We start from the raw sequence: 17,503 nt of genomic DNA on the forward strand, positions 1-17,503 counted from the left end.
GAAATTGTTGGTGAAAAGATCATCCTGGCTGGCAGGTAAGTGAGGTGACTTCTGCCTTTGTGCAGGTAAGTCAGATGAGTCTTACCATCTTGCTGACCAGCAGCCAATGAGGTTTGTGCAGAGGTCTGAAGCCAACTGCTGCTTGTTGACAGTTGGAGTAGAGAAGCCCCCTGGTGGCCACTGACGACGCATACGCCTCCAAGACACTCCGACTCTGACAATAACACGCACATCATTATTAATATGTGTACCCCAGACAGATTATTTTCCAAATTTAACACCATGGCCGGACAATTACTTTGTTTTAATGAAATGTTTTTTAAACAGGGACTAACATTTATTGATAATTGGCCCTCTTTCTGGGGCAAAACGGGCTTGCTGATGAGGGACGGCCTTCACCCTAACCGGGAAGGCTCCATCACTCTTACTAGCAACATAGATCACTGTTTGAGTCACACTTGACTAACGACACTAGAGCAAGCTCGGTCACAGGCAATTACAGTGTCTGTTAGTCCGGGTGAGGAGTCAGTTAAGCTACAACTAGCCAGTGCCAGGCTGGAAAATTCCTGCATACATAGCATTTCTCCTAGAATAATACACAACTCACATCATGTTTTTTCTGTAGTGACTGTGCCAGAGGTGGACATACAGTACATTCTACTGAGGTGGCAAATTATGGCGCCTTCAATCTATCGCGGCACCAAAGAAATAATCTAAAGATCCCCATCATATCAATTCCTAGATGTGATCGAAATTATTTAAGGCGCACTGACACAAAATAAAAGTAACTTTATTAATATTACTACTATGGATAACATTAACAAAAAATCCTCAAAACAGCCCACTACCTATAGTATGGTCTTTTTAAACATCAGATCATTGTCTCCAAAAACGTTATTAGTTAATGAGGTCATCGGAGACAACAATCTTAACGTTATTGGTCTCAGCAAAACTTGGCTCAAACCAGATTAATTTTTCCACCTTAACGAGGCATCTCCTCCTAACTATGAGTACACATATTGCTCATCCCCTTAAAAGGGTGGGGGCGTCGCACTAATATACAATGAAAACCTTAACCTTACCCCTAACCTAAGTAATAAATATAAATCATTTCAGGTGATTACTATGAGGTCTGTCACACCACTACCTCTTCACCTGGCTGTTATCTACCGCCCCCCTAGGCCCTATTCGGACTTTATCAGTGAATTTCCAGAGTTTGTCGCTGATCTAGTGATGCATGCAGATAATATAACTATAATGGAGGATTTTAATATCCATATGAATACCCCATCAGATTCTCCGTGCGTGGCGCGCCAGACTATAATTGATAGCTGTGGTCTTACACAAATAATAAATGAACCCACGCATCGCAACGATAATACGTCCGGGGTGTCACCACCTCCAAAGTTATGATACTCCCGTACACTAAAGTAATGTCTGATCATTACCTTATAAAATGTGAAGTTCTGACTCATTGTCAACAAGTTAATAATAATAATAACTGCTTTAGCAGCCGCAACATTAATGCTGTCACAACGATGACTGTTGCTGGCCTACTGCCTTCGGTAATGGCGCCATTCCCAAATGATGTGGGCTCTATCAATAACCTCACTAACAACTTTAACGACGCCCTGCGTGAAATCATTCATAGTATAGCACCACTAAAGCTAAAACAGGCCCCTAAAAGGCATACCACCTGGTTTACAGAAGAAACTAGAGCTCTTAAACTATCATGTAGAAAGCTGGAACACAAATGGCGCGCAACTAAACTTGAGGTTTTCCATCAAGCATGGACTGATAGTTTAATAACTTATAAAAGCATGCTTACCTTAGCTAAAACTAATTACTACTCAAATCTCATCCGCCTCAACAAAAATGATCCTAAATATTCGCTAACCCAAGAAGGGACTCCTCCCAGTAGCTCCACCCACTCGGCAGATGACTTTATGAATTTCTTTAATCAGAAAATTGAAGTCATTAGAAAGGAGATTAAAGACAACGCATCCCAGCTACAACTGGGTTCTATTAAGACAGATACGACTGTATATACGACGGATACTGCCCTCCAAAATAGTCTCTCTCTTTTTGATGAAATAACATTAGAGGAACTCCTGCGATGTGGAGATGGGACAAAACAGACAACATGTTTACTTGACCCATTTCCTGGGAAGTAGCTGTTTGTAATATGAGGACCGTCAACGCTAAATATCATAAACTTATCACTTTTCTCTGGCATTCAAAAAAGCAGTTATACATCCTCTGCTCAAAAGACCTAACCTCCATCCTGACCTCATGGTAAACTACCGGCCGGTGTCCCACCTTCCCTTTATCTCGAAAATCCTCAAAAAATTGTTGCACAGCAGCTAAATGAACACAATCTCTGTGAAGCCTTATATACCAAAACATCTCTGACAAGGCATGATCGTAATGTCATTTTGTTAAGCCAGATGTAAAGTGTAGCTATTTTACTTTTAAACCGGAAAAGTACGATTGGCTGCGATGAGATGGTGACTTGTCCAGGGTGTACCCCGTCTTCCGCCCGAATGCAGCTGAGATAGGCTCCAGCACCCCCCGCGACCCCGTAAGGGACAAGCGGTAGAAAATGGATGGATGGAAGTATGATTGGTTTGAGAAAGTGTCTCGACATGTTTTGAAGACAAACCTGTCTCTTTGCAATAAAAAGAAAATCTTCTTTCAACTTCCTGCTTACCATCTTTTATTTCTGTTGGGTTTTTTATGCCATCCTACTAAAGCGTAACACTCTACAGTTGATGTTATCACTGCACCTTAACTGTTATCTGAACACGGAAATGAAGCTCCGCCCACCTCTGAATGAGGCGCTCAGCAGGCATTTATTTGATGTGGCTATTTTCCTGCTTGTGGCTCACCAGTAACAAGTGAATGCAGCCACCTGCTGTTTTTTACCATGAGAGGGAAAGGTGGTTTGGATTGGGCCGGTGTGTGCAACTAACCGTCCAGTCAGATGTGAGCAGGTCTGAAAGGTGGTTTGGATTGGGCCGGTGTGTGCAACTAACCGTCCAGTCAGATGTGAGCAGGTCTGAAAGGTGGTTTGGATTGGGCCGGTGTGTGCAACTAACCGTCCAGTCAGATGTGAGCAGGTCTGAAAGGTGGTTTGGATTGGGCCGGTGTGTGCAACTAACCGTCCAGTCAGATGTGAGCAGGTCTGAAAGGTGGTTTGGATTGGGCCGGTGTGTGCAACTAACCGTCCAGTCAGATGTGAGCAGGTCTGAAAGGTGGTTTGGATTGGGCCGGTGTGTGCAACTAACCGTCCAGTCAGATGTGAGCAGGTCTGAAAGGTGGTTTGGATTGGGCCGGTGTGTGCAACTAACCGTCCAGTCAGATGTGAGCAGGTCTGAAAGGTGGTTTGGATTGGGCCGGTGTGTGCAACTAACCGTCCAGTCAGATGTGAGCAGGTCTGAAAGGTGGTTTGGATTGGGCCGGTGTGTGCAACTAACCGTCCAGTCAGATGTGAGCAGGTCTGCATCAGACAAATACTCGCTGGCTCCATCCACATCTTCAATGTTGGAGAAGAAGTCCAGGTAGTTCTGGTGCAGGCAAAGGTTGAAGAAGTCTCCGGACACATGAGAACGTTCTACGACCAACTGTGAGGTGTTAAGAAGACAGCAGTGTTGTGGAAATATGACTTGTGTTACCTCAGGGTCCAGCTGTAAAGGTTCTCTGTGGTGTTGACAAAGGTGTGCAGGTAAAGATGCACGCTCCGCACATTCAGGACTTGCACCTTTAGTTCACACAAACACACACAATCACATTTTCTTGCACAGGCAAGTGGCAAACACAAAGTGTTCCACAGGTGGGGGCCATAGTGGCTAGATGACATGTTCCACAGGTAGGTGGGGGCCATAGTGGCTAAATGACATGTTCCACAGGTGCGGTCATAGTGGCTAAATGACATGTTCCACAGGTGGGGGCCATAGTGGCTAAATGTCATGTTCCACAGGTAGGTGGGGGCCATAGTGGCTAAATGACATGTTCCACAGGTGCGGTCATAGTGGCTAAATGACATGTTCCACAGGTGGGGGCCATAGTGACTAAATGTCATGTTCCACAGGTGGGGGCCATAGTGGCTAAATGACATGTTCCACAGGTAGGTGGGGGCCATAGTGACTAAATGTCATGTTCCACAGGTGGGGGCCATAGTGGCTAAATGTCATGTTCCACAGGTAGGTGGGGGCCATAGTGGCTAAATGACAAGTTCTACAGGTGGGGGCCATAGTGGCTAAATGTCATGTTCCACAGGTAGGTGGGGGCCATAGTGGCTAAATGACAAGTTCTACAGGTGGGGGCCATAGTGGCTAAATGTCATGTTCCACAGGTAGGTGGGGGCCATAGTGGCTAAATGACAAGTTCTACAGGTGGGGGCCATAGTGGCTAAATGTCATGTTCCACAGGTAGGTGGGGGCCATAGTGGCTAAATGACAAGTTCTACAGGTGGGGGCCATAGTGGCTAAATGTCATGTTCCACAGGTAGGTGGGGGCCATAGTGGCTAAATGACAAGTTCTACAGGTGGGGGCCATAGTGGCTAAATGTCATGTTCCACAGGTAGGTGGGGGCCATAGTGGCTAAATGACAAGTTCTACAGGTGGGGGCCATAGTGGCTAAATGTCATGTTCCACAGGTAGGTGGGGGCCATAGTGGCTAAATGACATGTTCCACAGGTGGGGGCCATAGTGACTAAATGTCATGTTCCACAGGTGGGGGCCATAGTGGCTAAATGACATGTTCCACAGGTAGGTGGGGGCCATAGTGACTAAATGTCATGTTCCACAGGTGGGGGCCATAGTGACTAAATGACATGTTCCACAGGTAGGTGGGGGCCATAGTGACTAAATGTCATGTTCCACAGGTGGGGGCCATAGTGGCTAAATGTCATGTTCCACAGGTAGGTGGGGGCCATAGTGGCTAAATGACATGTTCCACAGGTAGGTGGGGGCCATAGTGGCTAAATGACAAGTTCTACAGGTGGGGGCCATAGTGGCTAAATGTCATGTTCCACAGGTAGGTGGGGGCCATAGTGGCTAAATGACATGTTCCACAGGTAGGTGGGGGCCATAGTGGCTAAATGACAAGTTCCACAGGTAGGTGGGGGCCATAGTGGCTAAATGACAAGTTCCACAGGTGGGGGCCATAGTGGCTAAATGACAAGTTCCACAGGTGGGGGCCATAGTGGCTAAATGACATGTTCCACAGGTGCGGTCATAGTGGCTAAATGACATGTTCCACAGGTAGGTGGGGGCCATAGTGGCTAAATGTCATGTTCCACAGGTGCGGTCATAGTGGCTAAATGACATGTTCCACAGGTAGGTGGGGGCCATAGTGGCTAAATGACATGTTCCACAGGTGCGGTCATAGTGGCTAAATGACATGTTCCACAGGTAGGTGGGGGCCACAGTGGCTAAATGTCATGTTCCACAGGTAGGTGGGGGCCACAGTGGCTAAATGTCATGTTCCACAGGTAGGTGGGGGCCATAGTGGCTAAATGTCATGTTCCACAGGTGGGGGCCATAGTGGCTAAATGTCATGTTCCACAGGTAGGTGGGGGCCATAGTGGCTAAATGTCATGTTCCACAGGTAGGTGGGGGCCACAGTGGCTAAATGTCATGTTCCACAGGTGGGGGCCATAGTGGCTAAATGTCATGTTCCACAGGTAGGTGGGGGCCATAGTGGCTAAATGTCATGTTCCACAGGTAGGTGGGGGCCACAGTGGCTAAATGTCATGTTCCACAGGTAGGTGGGGGCCATAGTGGCTAAATGTCATGTTCCACAGGTGGGGGCCATAATAAACGCTACACACGCATACCCTAGCCCCCTTCCAACGCCCTTGACGCGAATCCCTTAGGGGTGATGGATGGCTGGGCAGAGCCTGAAGAGCTGCAGCCCGCCACCGTGGCCCCCACTCCCTCCGCTCTGTTGTAATATGTATATGGAGGGTTTTTTCCACTCCAGACTGGGCTCCCTTAGGATCTCACTCAGCATCTCCCTTAGGATCTCACTCAGGATCTCCTTTAGGATCTCACTCAGGATCTCCTTTAGGATCTCACTCAGGATCTCCTTTAGGATCTCACTCAGGATCTCCCTTAGGATCTCACTCAGGATCTCCCTTAGGATCTCACTCAGGATCTCCCTTAGGATCTCACTCAGGATCTCTTTAGGATCTCACTCAGGATCTCCCTTAGGATCTCACTCAGGATCTCCCTTAGGATCTCACTCAGGATCTCCTTTAGGATCTCACTCAGGATCTCCCTTAGGATCTCACTCAGGATCTCACTTAGGAGCCCAGTCTACCTACAAATCATTCCCCGGGAGGGAATTTTAACCTTTTTTGGCTATTGTCCACATTTTGGCCTGTTTTAAGCTGGGGCTACCCGGGTCCCCTGTAACTCATCCTGGGGGTACTTTTGACCTTTTTCACATTTTGGCTTTTCACTATTTTGACCATTTTGACACATTCTGGCCTGTTTTTTGCCTTTTTCTTGCCGGCTCCCCTGTGAGTCATCCCGGGGTGGATTTTTGACCAGAGGAACTACTTTTAGTGGCAGATTGATGACAGAGTGCTAACTAGCTTATGCTGCTGTATTGACATGTTGAGCTGCTGCATGGCCTCTGAGTTGGTGAAAGTTCATGCCTCTCACCTGGTTAGTAGAAGGTTGTGGACATAATCTGACATCCAACAGCACGTGCAAATACTCACGTTTGCAGTGCAGGATCTTTCCCAGAGCTCGGAACAGGAAGAGACAAGCATCCTTCATGCCAACACTTTGTTCTTCCTCCTTCCCCCCATGAGATGACCTGGACTTCTTCTTCTGGCCTGATTTGAAAGACACCTTCTTCTGTGAGGTGAGCGCTCTGTTCCTCTGCAGACCCCCGTCTGCAAAATGATGCTTTTAAAGTCTTGCTTAGTGGAGTGGGAGGACATTTAAAGTCTTGCTTAGTAGAGTGGGAGGACATTTAAAGTCTTGCTTAGTGGAGTGGGAGGACATTTAAAGTCTTGCTTAGTAGAGTGGGAGGACATTTAAAGTCTTGCTTAGTGGAGTGGGAGGACATTAGCTGCAGACCTGAGATGGAGGAGAACTGCAGGCTGTTGATGGCACTGCGAACATCTCCTGAACTTCCTGAACACAACTTGTCCAGCACCGCCTGATCCAGTCTGCTAGTCTTCTGTTGGAACATTATATTCACTCTCTACATCTCCATATCTATGTACATGGAACAACATTGTCAAATACTATCTACATGTCTATATCTATGTACATGGAACAACATTGTCAAATACTATCTACATGTCTATATCTATGTGTGTGTTACAATAGTGTTAAATACTATCTACATGTCTATATCTATGTGTGTGTTACAATAGTGTTAAATACTATCTACATGTCTATATCTATGTGTGTGTTACAATAGTGTTAAATACTATCTACATGTCTATATCTATACCTGGAGTGTTGCAATGTGAGTCAGGACCTTCATCATGGAGGTTGGAGCCACTGGATTAAAACTGCAAAAGAAGAAGATGATGAAAGATGAAGAATAGATTAAATTGGTTCAAACAGACAACTAATTAACTAACTGTCCATCCACTGATCATGTGTGTTATTACAACTACACTACACACCATTGATCATGTGTGTTATTACAACTACACTACACACCACTGATCATGTGTGTTATTACAACTACACTACACACCACTGATCATGTGTGTTATTACAACTACACTACACACCACTGATCATGTGTGTTATTACAACTACACACCACTGATCATGTGTGTTATTACAACTACACACCACTGATAATGTGTGTTATTACAACTACACTACACACCACTGATCATGTGTGTTATTACAACTACACTACACACCACTGATCATGTGTGTTATTACAATACTTGACTGTAATTTGATGTTTTCCACTCACTACAGATTATAATATTGATGTGTGTTACAAACTCAAAGGCAGTTGCTAGCTTCTCTCTTGCCGTAGTTAGCTATTAGGGCTAACAGCGCAGCACGGCGATGTGTTAGTACGCCAGAAAAAAAGAGTTCTCTCTCTAAAAATACTATATACTATGATACTATAATTTAAAAAAGTATACTCTATAATAAATATATACTACAATAAATACTATATTAAATAAATACGATAATTAAAAATACTATATACTATAATAATATATACTATAATAAATATTAAATAAATACTATAACAACACATATTATAATAAATACATATTATAATAAATCCATAATATGATAAATACCTACTCTAAAAGATATATAGTATAATAAATAATAGGTATAAATTAGGGCTGGGCGATATGGCCCTTTTATTAATATCTCGATATTTTTAGGCCATGTCACGATACAACATATATATGTGGATATGTTTAGTCCACGTCACCATACACCATATATATGTGGATATGTTTAGTCCATGTCACCATACACCATATATATGTGGATATGTTTAGTCCATGTCATGATACATCATATATATGTGGATATGTTTAGTCCATGTCATGATACATCATATATATGTGGATATGTTTAGTCCATGTCACCATACACCATATATATGTGGATATGTTTAGTCCATGTCACCATACACCATATATATGTGGATATGTTTAGTCCATGTCACCATACACCATATATATGTGGATATGTTTAGTCCATGTCACCATACACCATATATATGTGGATATGTTTAGTCCATGTCACCATACACCATATATATGTGGATATGTTTAGTCCATGTCACCATACACCATATATATGTGGATATGTTTAGTCCATGTCACCATACACCATATATATGTGGATATGTTTAGTCCATGTCACCATACACCATATATATGTGGATATGTTTAGTCCATGTCACCATACACCATATATATGTGGATATGTTTAGTCCATGTCATGATACATCATATATATGTGGATATTTTGCCTTAGCCCTGAATGAACACTTGATGCATATAATGAGAGCAGTATGATGATTCTATGTGTCTACATTAAAACATTCTTCTTCATTAATATATGCTACTTTTAAACTTTCATGCAGAGAGGGAAATGACAAGTAAAAGTGTATTTATTAAAGAGTTATTAAGCAGTGGCACAAACATTCATGTCATTTCCAAACAGAAAGTGCAAGATTGTCAGAGACATTTTAAAACAAGCTATTAGTGCACTTTTGTACATGATGTCACTAAGATGACATATCAAAACAACACTAAATTAAAGTGCACTTCTTGTACAGAACGCCACTACAATAGTTTAAAACAAATAAAGTGCACTTTTGTGCATGATGTCACACAAGATATTTCAATAAGTGTCATATAAAAATGAGCTGCATAATAGGAAATCAAATAGTGTATGTCTTTTGTTGACTATTTGTTTCATACGGTGTTGATGTGGAAATGGTTGCTTGGGCATTTTGTGGGTGTGGCACCGAACGGAGATGTTGACATGCGGCGTTTCAAGCACTCTTCCTTCTCTAGCGGGTGACTTTTCAAATGATGTTACATATTAGCAGTGCTGCTACTTTTTGTAGCAACACTTTTGCCGCATTCTTGTTCACCATCTACCCGCTTGAAGCCAAACCACCGCCAGACGATGGACCCCCTGCTGTTTTTCTTAGGAATGAATTCTTCCTTCATTTGTTACCAGATTCGCACCTTCTTTCTCTCGTATTACCACTCGCACCACTCCGCTAGCACCACAGCTAACATTACCATGTCGCTACCTGTCTGCTCAGCGAGGGCGTATGACGTTGCACACGTGACAGTATGTGACGTATGTAAGAAGGCGCACTTGTTTTAAGTCTCTGTGAGAAGGAGAGACAGGAAAGAGTGAGTGTAGTGTAATGCCCGCAGCTAAAAGCAACTGTGTGAGAACATATACTCCAATATCACCATATAGTCATTTTCTATATCGCACAGAGACAAACCCGCGATATATCCAGTATATCCATATATCGCCCAGCCCTAGTATAAATGATGAAAAAGTGAAATGGACCTGATGCTAGTGATGTGCAGCTCCTCCAGCAGGTCTCTTGGAAACAGGAGTCTGGAGCTGCTGTCTCCACTCAGACTGTCAGACACGATGAAGACCAGAGGACATCCACTGCTCTTCACTAAGGTCCTGAACAAGCAGCAATACAATACTTTTCTTCAAGGGGAAGTGCACTTTTTTGGAACGTTGCCTATGTTTGTCAATCATTATGAGTCATTCTTCACCTAAATGGGAATATATGAACATCTTCATGACAGCAGACATTGTACAGTAAGAGATGTTTTATTATGTTTGTTGTCTGCAGTGAGTGATAATCAGTGATGAAGAAAAAAGCAGACGTGATGCGTTTTTTAAAATGAATGTGCCGTGTATGCTTAAAATGATCAAATATGTAAATAATACATGGTTTTTTGAATGTTACTACAAACCCTGTTTCCATATGAGTTGGGAAATTGTGTTAGATGTAAATATAAACGGAATACAATGATTTGCAAATCATTTTCAAGCCATATTCAGTTGAATATGCTACAAAGACAACATATTTGATGTTCAAACTCAAACTTTTTTTTTTTTTTGCAAATAATCATTAACTTTAGAATTTGATGGCAGCAACACGTGCCAAAGAAGTTGGGAAAGGTGGCAATAAATACTGATAAAGTTGAAGAATGCTCATCAAACACTTATTTGGAACATCCCACAGGTGTGCAGGCTAATTGGGAACAGGTGGGTGCCATGATTGGGTATAAAAGTAGATTCCATGAAATGCTCAGTCATTCACAAACAAGGATGGGGCGAGGGTCACCACTTTGTCAACAAATGCGTGAGCAAATTGTTGAACAGTTTAAGAAAAACCTTTCTCAAGCAGCTATTGCAAGGAATTTAGGGATTTCACCATCTACGCTCCGTAATATCATCAAAGGGTTCAGAGAATGTGGCGAAATCACTGCACGTAAGCAGCTAAGCCCGTGACCTTCCATCCCTCAGGCTGTACTGCATCAACAAGCGACATCAGTGTGTAAGGGATATCACCACATGGGCTCAGGAACACTTCAGAAACCCACTGTTAGTAACTACAGTTGGTTGCTACATCTGTAAGTGCAAGTTAAAACTCTACTATGCAAGGCGAAAACCGTTTATCAACAACACCCAGAAACGCCGTCGGCTTTGCTGGGCCTGAGCTCATCTAAGATGGACTGATACAAAGTGGAAAAGTGTTCTGTGGTCTGACGAGTCCACATTTCAAATTGTTTTTGGAAACTGTGGACGTCGTGTCCTCCGGACCAAAGAGGAAAAGAACCATCCGGATTGTTCTAGTGTGAAAGTGTAAAAGGCAGCATGTGTGATGGTATGGGGGTGTATTAGTGGCCAAGACATGGGTAACTTACACATCTGTGAAGGCACCATTAATGCTGAAAGGTACATACAGCTTTTGGAGCAACATATGTTGCCATCCAAGCAACGTTACCATGGACGCCCCTGCTTATTTCAGCAAGACAATGCCAAGCCACGTGTTACATCAACGTGGCTTCATAGTAAAAGAGTGCGGGTACTAGACTGGCCTGCCTGTAGTCCAGACATTGAAAATGTGTCGCGCATTATGAAGCCTAAAATAGCACAAGGGAGACCCCCGGACTGTTGAACAACTTAAGCTGTACATCAAGCAAGAATGGGAAAGAATTCCACCTGAGAAGCTTCAAAAATGTGTTCCCAAACGTTTACGGAGTGTTGTTAAAAGGAAAGGCCATGTAACACAGTGGTGAACATGCCCTTTCCCAACTACTTTGGCACGTGTTCCAGCCATGAAATTCTAAGTTAATTATTATTTGCAAAATAGTAGTGCATTCAACTGAATATGGGTTGAAAAGGATTTGCAAATCATTGTATTCCGTTTATATTTACATCTAACACAATTTCCCAACTCATATGGAAACGGGGTTTGTACATGACATATATACTTACATCATGTATATATTACATGTTATTATGAATGTTACTAGATACTACATATATACTTACATCATGTATATATTAAATGTTATTATGAATGTTACTACATGACATATATACTTACATCATGTATATATTACATGTTATTATGAATGTTACTACATGACATATATACTTACATCATGTATATATTACATGTTATTATGAATGTTACTACATGACATATATACTTACATCATGTATATATTACATGTTATTATGAATGTTACTACATTACATACATACATCATGTATATATTACATGTTAATATGAATGTTACATATATACTTAGACAGCGTGTATATACAATATTAACATATACATTCACTGTACAAACACATATACACATTCTGTACATATACAAGTACATATGCATACGTACACTCATGCACATAATCACGTTTCATCAAACATATATTAACGTTGTTGCCCTAGGGTAAACTGGGTGTAACACATGGCACACTGACAAAGCTTAACCTATTGTTACTATAACAATCTACAAGGTTAATCTAGGTTGCTTCTCTTTCTCCCCCTCCATTGTTCTGCATTCTTTCGTATCTCAAGTTATTATTACATATATGTATTGTTGCATTTGAACAACTGTATTGTTGATAATAGAGGTCAATTATTGGTATTGTTCATTATCAATAGCGCTATTTCTATTGGTATTTGTATTGATCCATTTGTAGTGTAATAATGCTCATTGTCATTTCTGTATTATTATTTATTTTCACTAACTGCTTATTTGCTATCACTTTTACCATCATATTTGTACATGTCCTATTTGCTGATGTTGCTCTATTGTTGTTGTTGTTGTGTTTGCTGTTATTGTTTTTGTCTGTCTGTCTAATCCCCCTCTTGTCCCCACAATTTCTCCCTCTGTCTTCTTTTTTTTCTCTTTCTATCCCCTCCTGCTCCGGCCCGGCTGCACTAAATGATAATATAAATACATTTAATAAAGTCAAATACAAATAAGGCAACAAGAGAAGTATCCTACACTTCTCTTTTGTAAAGTACATGTGAACAGTCGACATGATCATCTACATCTACTATATGATCATCTACATCTACTATATGATCATCTACATCTACTATATGATCATCTACATCTACTATATGATCATCTACATCTACTATATGATCATCTACATCTACTATATGATCATCTACATCTACTATATGATCATCTACATCTACTATATGATCATCTACATCTACTATATGATCATCTACATCTACTACATGATCATCTACATCTACTACATGATCATCTACATCTACTACATGATCATCTACATCTACTACATGATCATCTACATCTACTACATGATCATCTACATCTACTACATGATCATCTACATCTACTATATGATCATCTACATCTACTATATGATCATCTACATCTACTACATGATCATCTACATCTACTACATGATCATCTACATCTACTACATGATCATCTACATCTACTATATGATCATCTACATCTACTATATGATCATCTACATCAACTATATGATCATCTACATCAACTATATGATCATCTACATCTACTATATGATCATCTACATCTACTATATGATCATCTACATCTACTATATGATCATCTACATCTACTATATGATCATCTACATCTACTATATGATCATCTACATCTACTATATGATCATCTACATCTACTATATGATCATCTACATCTACTATATGATCATCTACATCTACTATATGATCATCTACATCTACTATATGATCATCTACATCTACTATATGATCATCTACATCTACTATATGATCATCTACATCTACTATATGATCATCTACATCTACTATATGATCATCTACATCTACTACATGATCATCTACATCTACTACATGATCATCTACATCTACTATATGATCATCTACATCTACTACATGATCATCTACATCTACTATATGATCATCTACATCTACTATATGATCATCTACATCTACTATATGATCATCTACATCTACTATATGATCATCTACATCAACTATATGATCATCTACATCTACTACATGATCATCTACATCTACTATATGATCATCTACATCTACTATATGATCATCTACATCTACTATATGATCATCTACATCTACTACATGATCATCTACATCTACTACATGATCATCTACATCTACTATATGATCATCTACATCTACTATATGATCATCTACATCTACTATATGATCATCTACATCTACTATATGATCATCTACATCAACTATATGATCATCTACATCAACTATATGATCATCTACATCAACTATATGATCATCTACATCTACTATATGATCATCTACATCTACTATATGATCATCTACATCTACTATATGATCATCTACATCTACTATATGATCATCTACATCTACTATATGATCATCTACATCTACTATATGATCATCTACATCTACTATATGATCATCTACATCTACTATATGATCATCTACATCTACTATATGATCATCTACATCTACTATATGATCATCTACATCTACTATATGATCATCTACATCTACTATATGATCATCTACATCTACTATATGATCATCTACATCTACTACATGATCATCTACATCTACTACATGATCATCTACATCTACTACATGATCATCTACATCTACTATATGATCATCTACATCCACTATATGATCATCTACATCTACTATATGATCATCTACATCTACTATATGATCATCTACATCTACTATATGATCATCTACATCAACTATATGATCATCTACATCAACTATATGATCATCTACATCAACTATATGATCATCTACATCTACTATATGATCATCTACATCTACTATATGATCATCTACATCTACTATATGATCATCTACATCTACTATATGATCATCTACATCTACTATATGATCATCTACATCTACTATATGATCATCTACATCTACTATATGATCATCTACATCTACTATATGATCATCTACATCTACTATATGATCATCTACATCTACTATATGATCATCTACATCTACTACATGATCATCTACATCTACTACATGATCATCTACATCTACTACATGATCATCTACATCTACTACATGATCATCTACATCTACTATATGATCATCTACATCTACTATATGATCATCTACATCTACTATATGATCATCTACATCTACTACATGATCATCTACATCTACTACATGATCATCTACATCTACTACATGATCATCTACATCTACTATATGATCATCTACATCTACTATATGATCATCTACATCTACTATATGATCATCTACATCTACTATATGATCATCTACATCAACTATATGATCATCTACATCAACTATATGATCATCTACATCTACTATATGATCATCTACATCTACTATATGATCATCTACATCTACTATATGATCATCTACATCTACTATATGATCATCTACATCTACTATATGATCATCTACATCTACTATATGATCATCTACATCTACTATATGATCATCTACATCTACTATATGATCATCTACATCTACTATATCATCATCTACATCTACTATATCATCATCTACATCTACTATATGATCATCTACATCTACTATATGATCATCTACATCTACTATATGATCATCTACATCTACTATATGATCATCTACATCAACTATATGATCATCTACATCTACTATATGATCATCTACATCTACTATATGATCATCTACATCTACTATATGATCATCTACATCTACTATATCATCATCTACATCTACTATATCATCATCTACATCTACTATATGATCATCTACATCTACTATATGATCATCTACATCTACTATATGATCATCTACATCTACTATATGATCATCTACATCTACTATATGATCATCTACATCTACTATATGATCATCTACATCTACTATATGATTAGCCTGAGAAGCTGGACAGGACACAAAAAAACAAAAACAAAAAAATATTAATGGAGGTATTTGCAAGATTTTTAGGGTTTTATAGTCAAAATTGAACAAGTCCCTTAGGCTCCATTGTCAGCAGACTCATAATGACTGTGAACCATAGGCAACATTCCCAAAACGTGCAGTGTTGTCCAGAGTACTTACCTGAGAACATCATGTAGACTGCCAGGCTGCCGGTAAAAGTGGTTTGGGAATTCCTGCACAGAAATACACACATTTTGTCTATGGTCTCTTTATGATCTTATAGACTGAAGTTCTATGTTTGTCTATGGTCTCTTTATGATCTTATAGACTGAAGTTCTGTTTGTCTATGGTCTCTTTATGATCTTATAGACTGAAGTTCTGTTTGTCTATGGTCTCTTTATGATCTTATAGACTGAAGTTCTGTTTGTCTATGGTCTCTTCATGATCTTATAGACTGAAGTTCTGTTTGTCTATGGTCTTTTTATGATCTTATAGACTGAAGTTCTGTTTGTCTATGGTCTCTTCATGATCTTATGGACTGAAGTTCTGTTTGTCTATGGTCTCTTCATGATCTTATGGACTGAAGTTCTGTTTGTCTATGGTCTCTTCATGATCTTATGGACTGAAGTTCTATGTTTGTCTATGGTCTCTTTATGATCTTATAGACTGAAGTTCTATGTTTGTCTATGGTCTCTTTATGATCTTATAGACTGAAGTTCTGTTTGTCTATGGTCTCTTCATGATCTTATGGACTGAAGTTCTGTTTGTCTATGGTCTCTTCATGATCTTATGGACTGAAGTTCTGTTTGTCTATGGTCTCTTCATGATCTTATGGACTGAAGTTCTGTTTGTCTATGGTCTCTTCATGATCTTATGGACTGAAGTTCTATGTTTGTCTATGGTCTCTTTGTGATCTTATAGACTGAAGTTCTATGTTTGTCTATGGTCTCTTTATGATCTTATAGACTGAAGTTCTGTTTGTCTATGGTCTCTTCATGATCTTATGGACTGAAGTTCTATGTTTGTCTATGGTCTCTTCATGATCTTATAGACTGAAGTTCTACGTTTGTCCATGGTCTCTTTATGATCTTATAGACTGAAGTTCTGTTTGTCTATGGTCTCTTCATGATCTTATGGACTGAAGTTCTGTTTGTCTATGGTCTCTTCATGATCTTATGGACTGAAGTTCTGTTTGTCTATGGTCTCTTCATGATCTTATAGACTGAAGTTCTGTTTGTCTATGGTCTCTTCATGATCTTATAGACTGAAGTTCTGTTTGTCTATGGTCTCTTTATGATCTTATAGACTGAAGTTCTGTTTGTCTATGGTCTCTTTATGATCTTATAGACTGAAGTTCTGTTTGTCTATGGTCTCTTCATAATCTTATGGACTGAAGTTCTGTTTGTCTATGGTCTCTTCATGATCTTATGGACTGAAGTTCTGTTTGTCTATGGTCTCTTCATGATCTTATAGACTGAAGTTCTGTTTGTCTATGGTCTCTTCATGATCTTATAGACTGAAGTTCTATTTGTCTAT

The 17,503-nt window shown here is 39.5% G+C and overlaps 1 protein-coding gene across 1 annotated transcript in view; it reads right to left on the minus strand.

The window, feature by feature from the left end:
- The window catches only part of LOC133619840 (cell cycle checkpoint protein RAD17-like), a 70,735-nt gene that overhangs the window by 42,915 nt on the left and 10,317 nt on the right, over nucleotides 1-17,503 (minus strand). Inside the window, exons 7-14 of the mRNA XM_072915280.1 lie at nucleotides 16,148-16,200; nucleotides 10,060-10,185; nucleotides 7,478-7,538; nucleotides 7,096-7,198; nucleotides 6,732-6,908; nucleotides 3,675-3,760; nucleotides 3,477-3,623; nucleotides 86-214 (exon numbers count right to left, since the gene is read on the minus strand). Coding sequence (XP_072771381.1) covers nucleotides 86-214; nucleotides 3,477-3,623; nucleotides 3,675-3,760; nucleotides 6,732-6,908; nucleotides 7,096-7,198; nucleotides 7,478-7,538; nucleotides 10,060-10,185; nucleotides 16,148-16,200 — 882 coding nt within the window. The remainder of the gene's footprint in view (nucleotides 1-85; nucleotides 215-3,476; nucleotides 3,624-3,674; nucleotides 3,761-6,731; nucleotides 6,909-7,095; nucleotides 7,199-7,477; nucleotides 7,539-10,059; nucleotides 10,186-16,147; nucleotides 16,201-17,503) is intronic.

This window comes from Nerophis lumbriciformis, linkage group LG20 (assembly GCF_033978685.3).
Source record: "Nerophis lumbriciformis linkage group LG20, RoL_Nlum_v2.1, whole genome shotgun sequence".
NCBI classification, from domain to species: Eukaryota; Metazoa; Chordata; class Actinopteri; order Syngnathiformes; family Syngnathidae; genus Nerophis; species Nerophis lumbriciformis.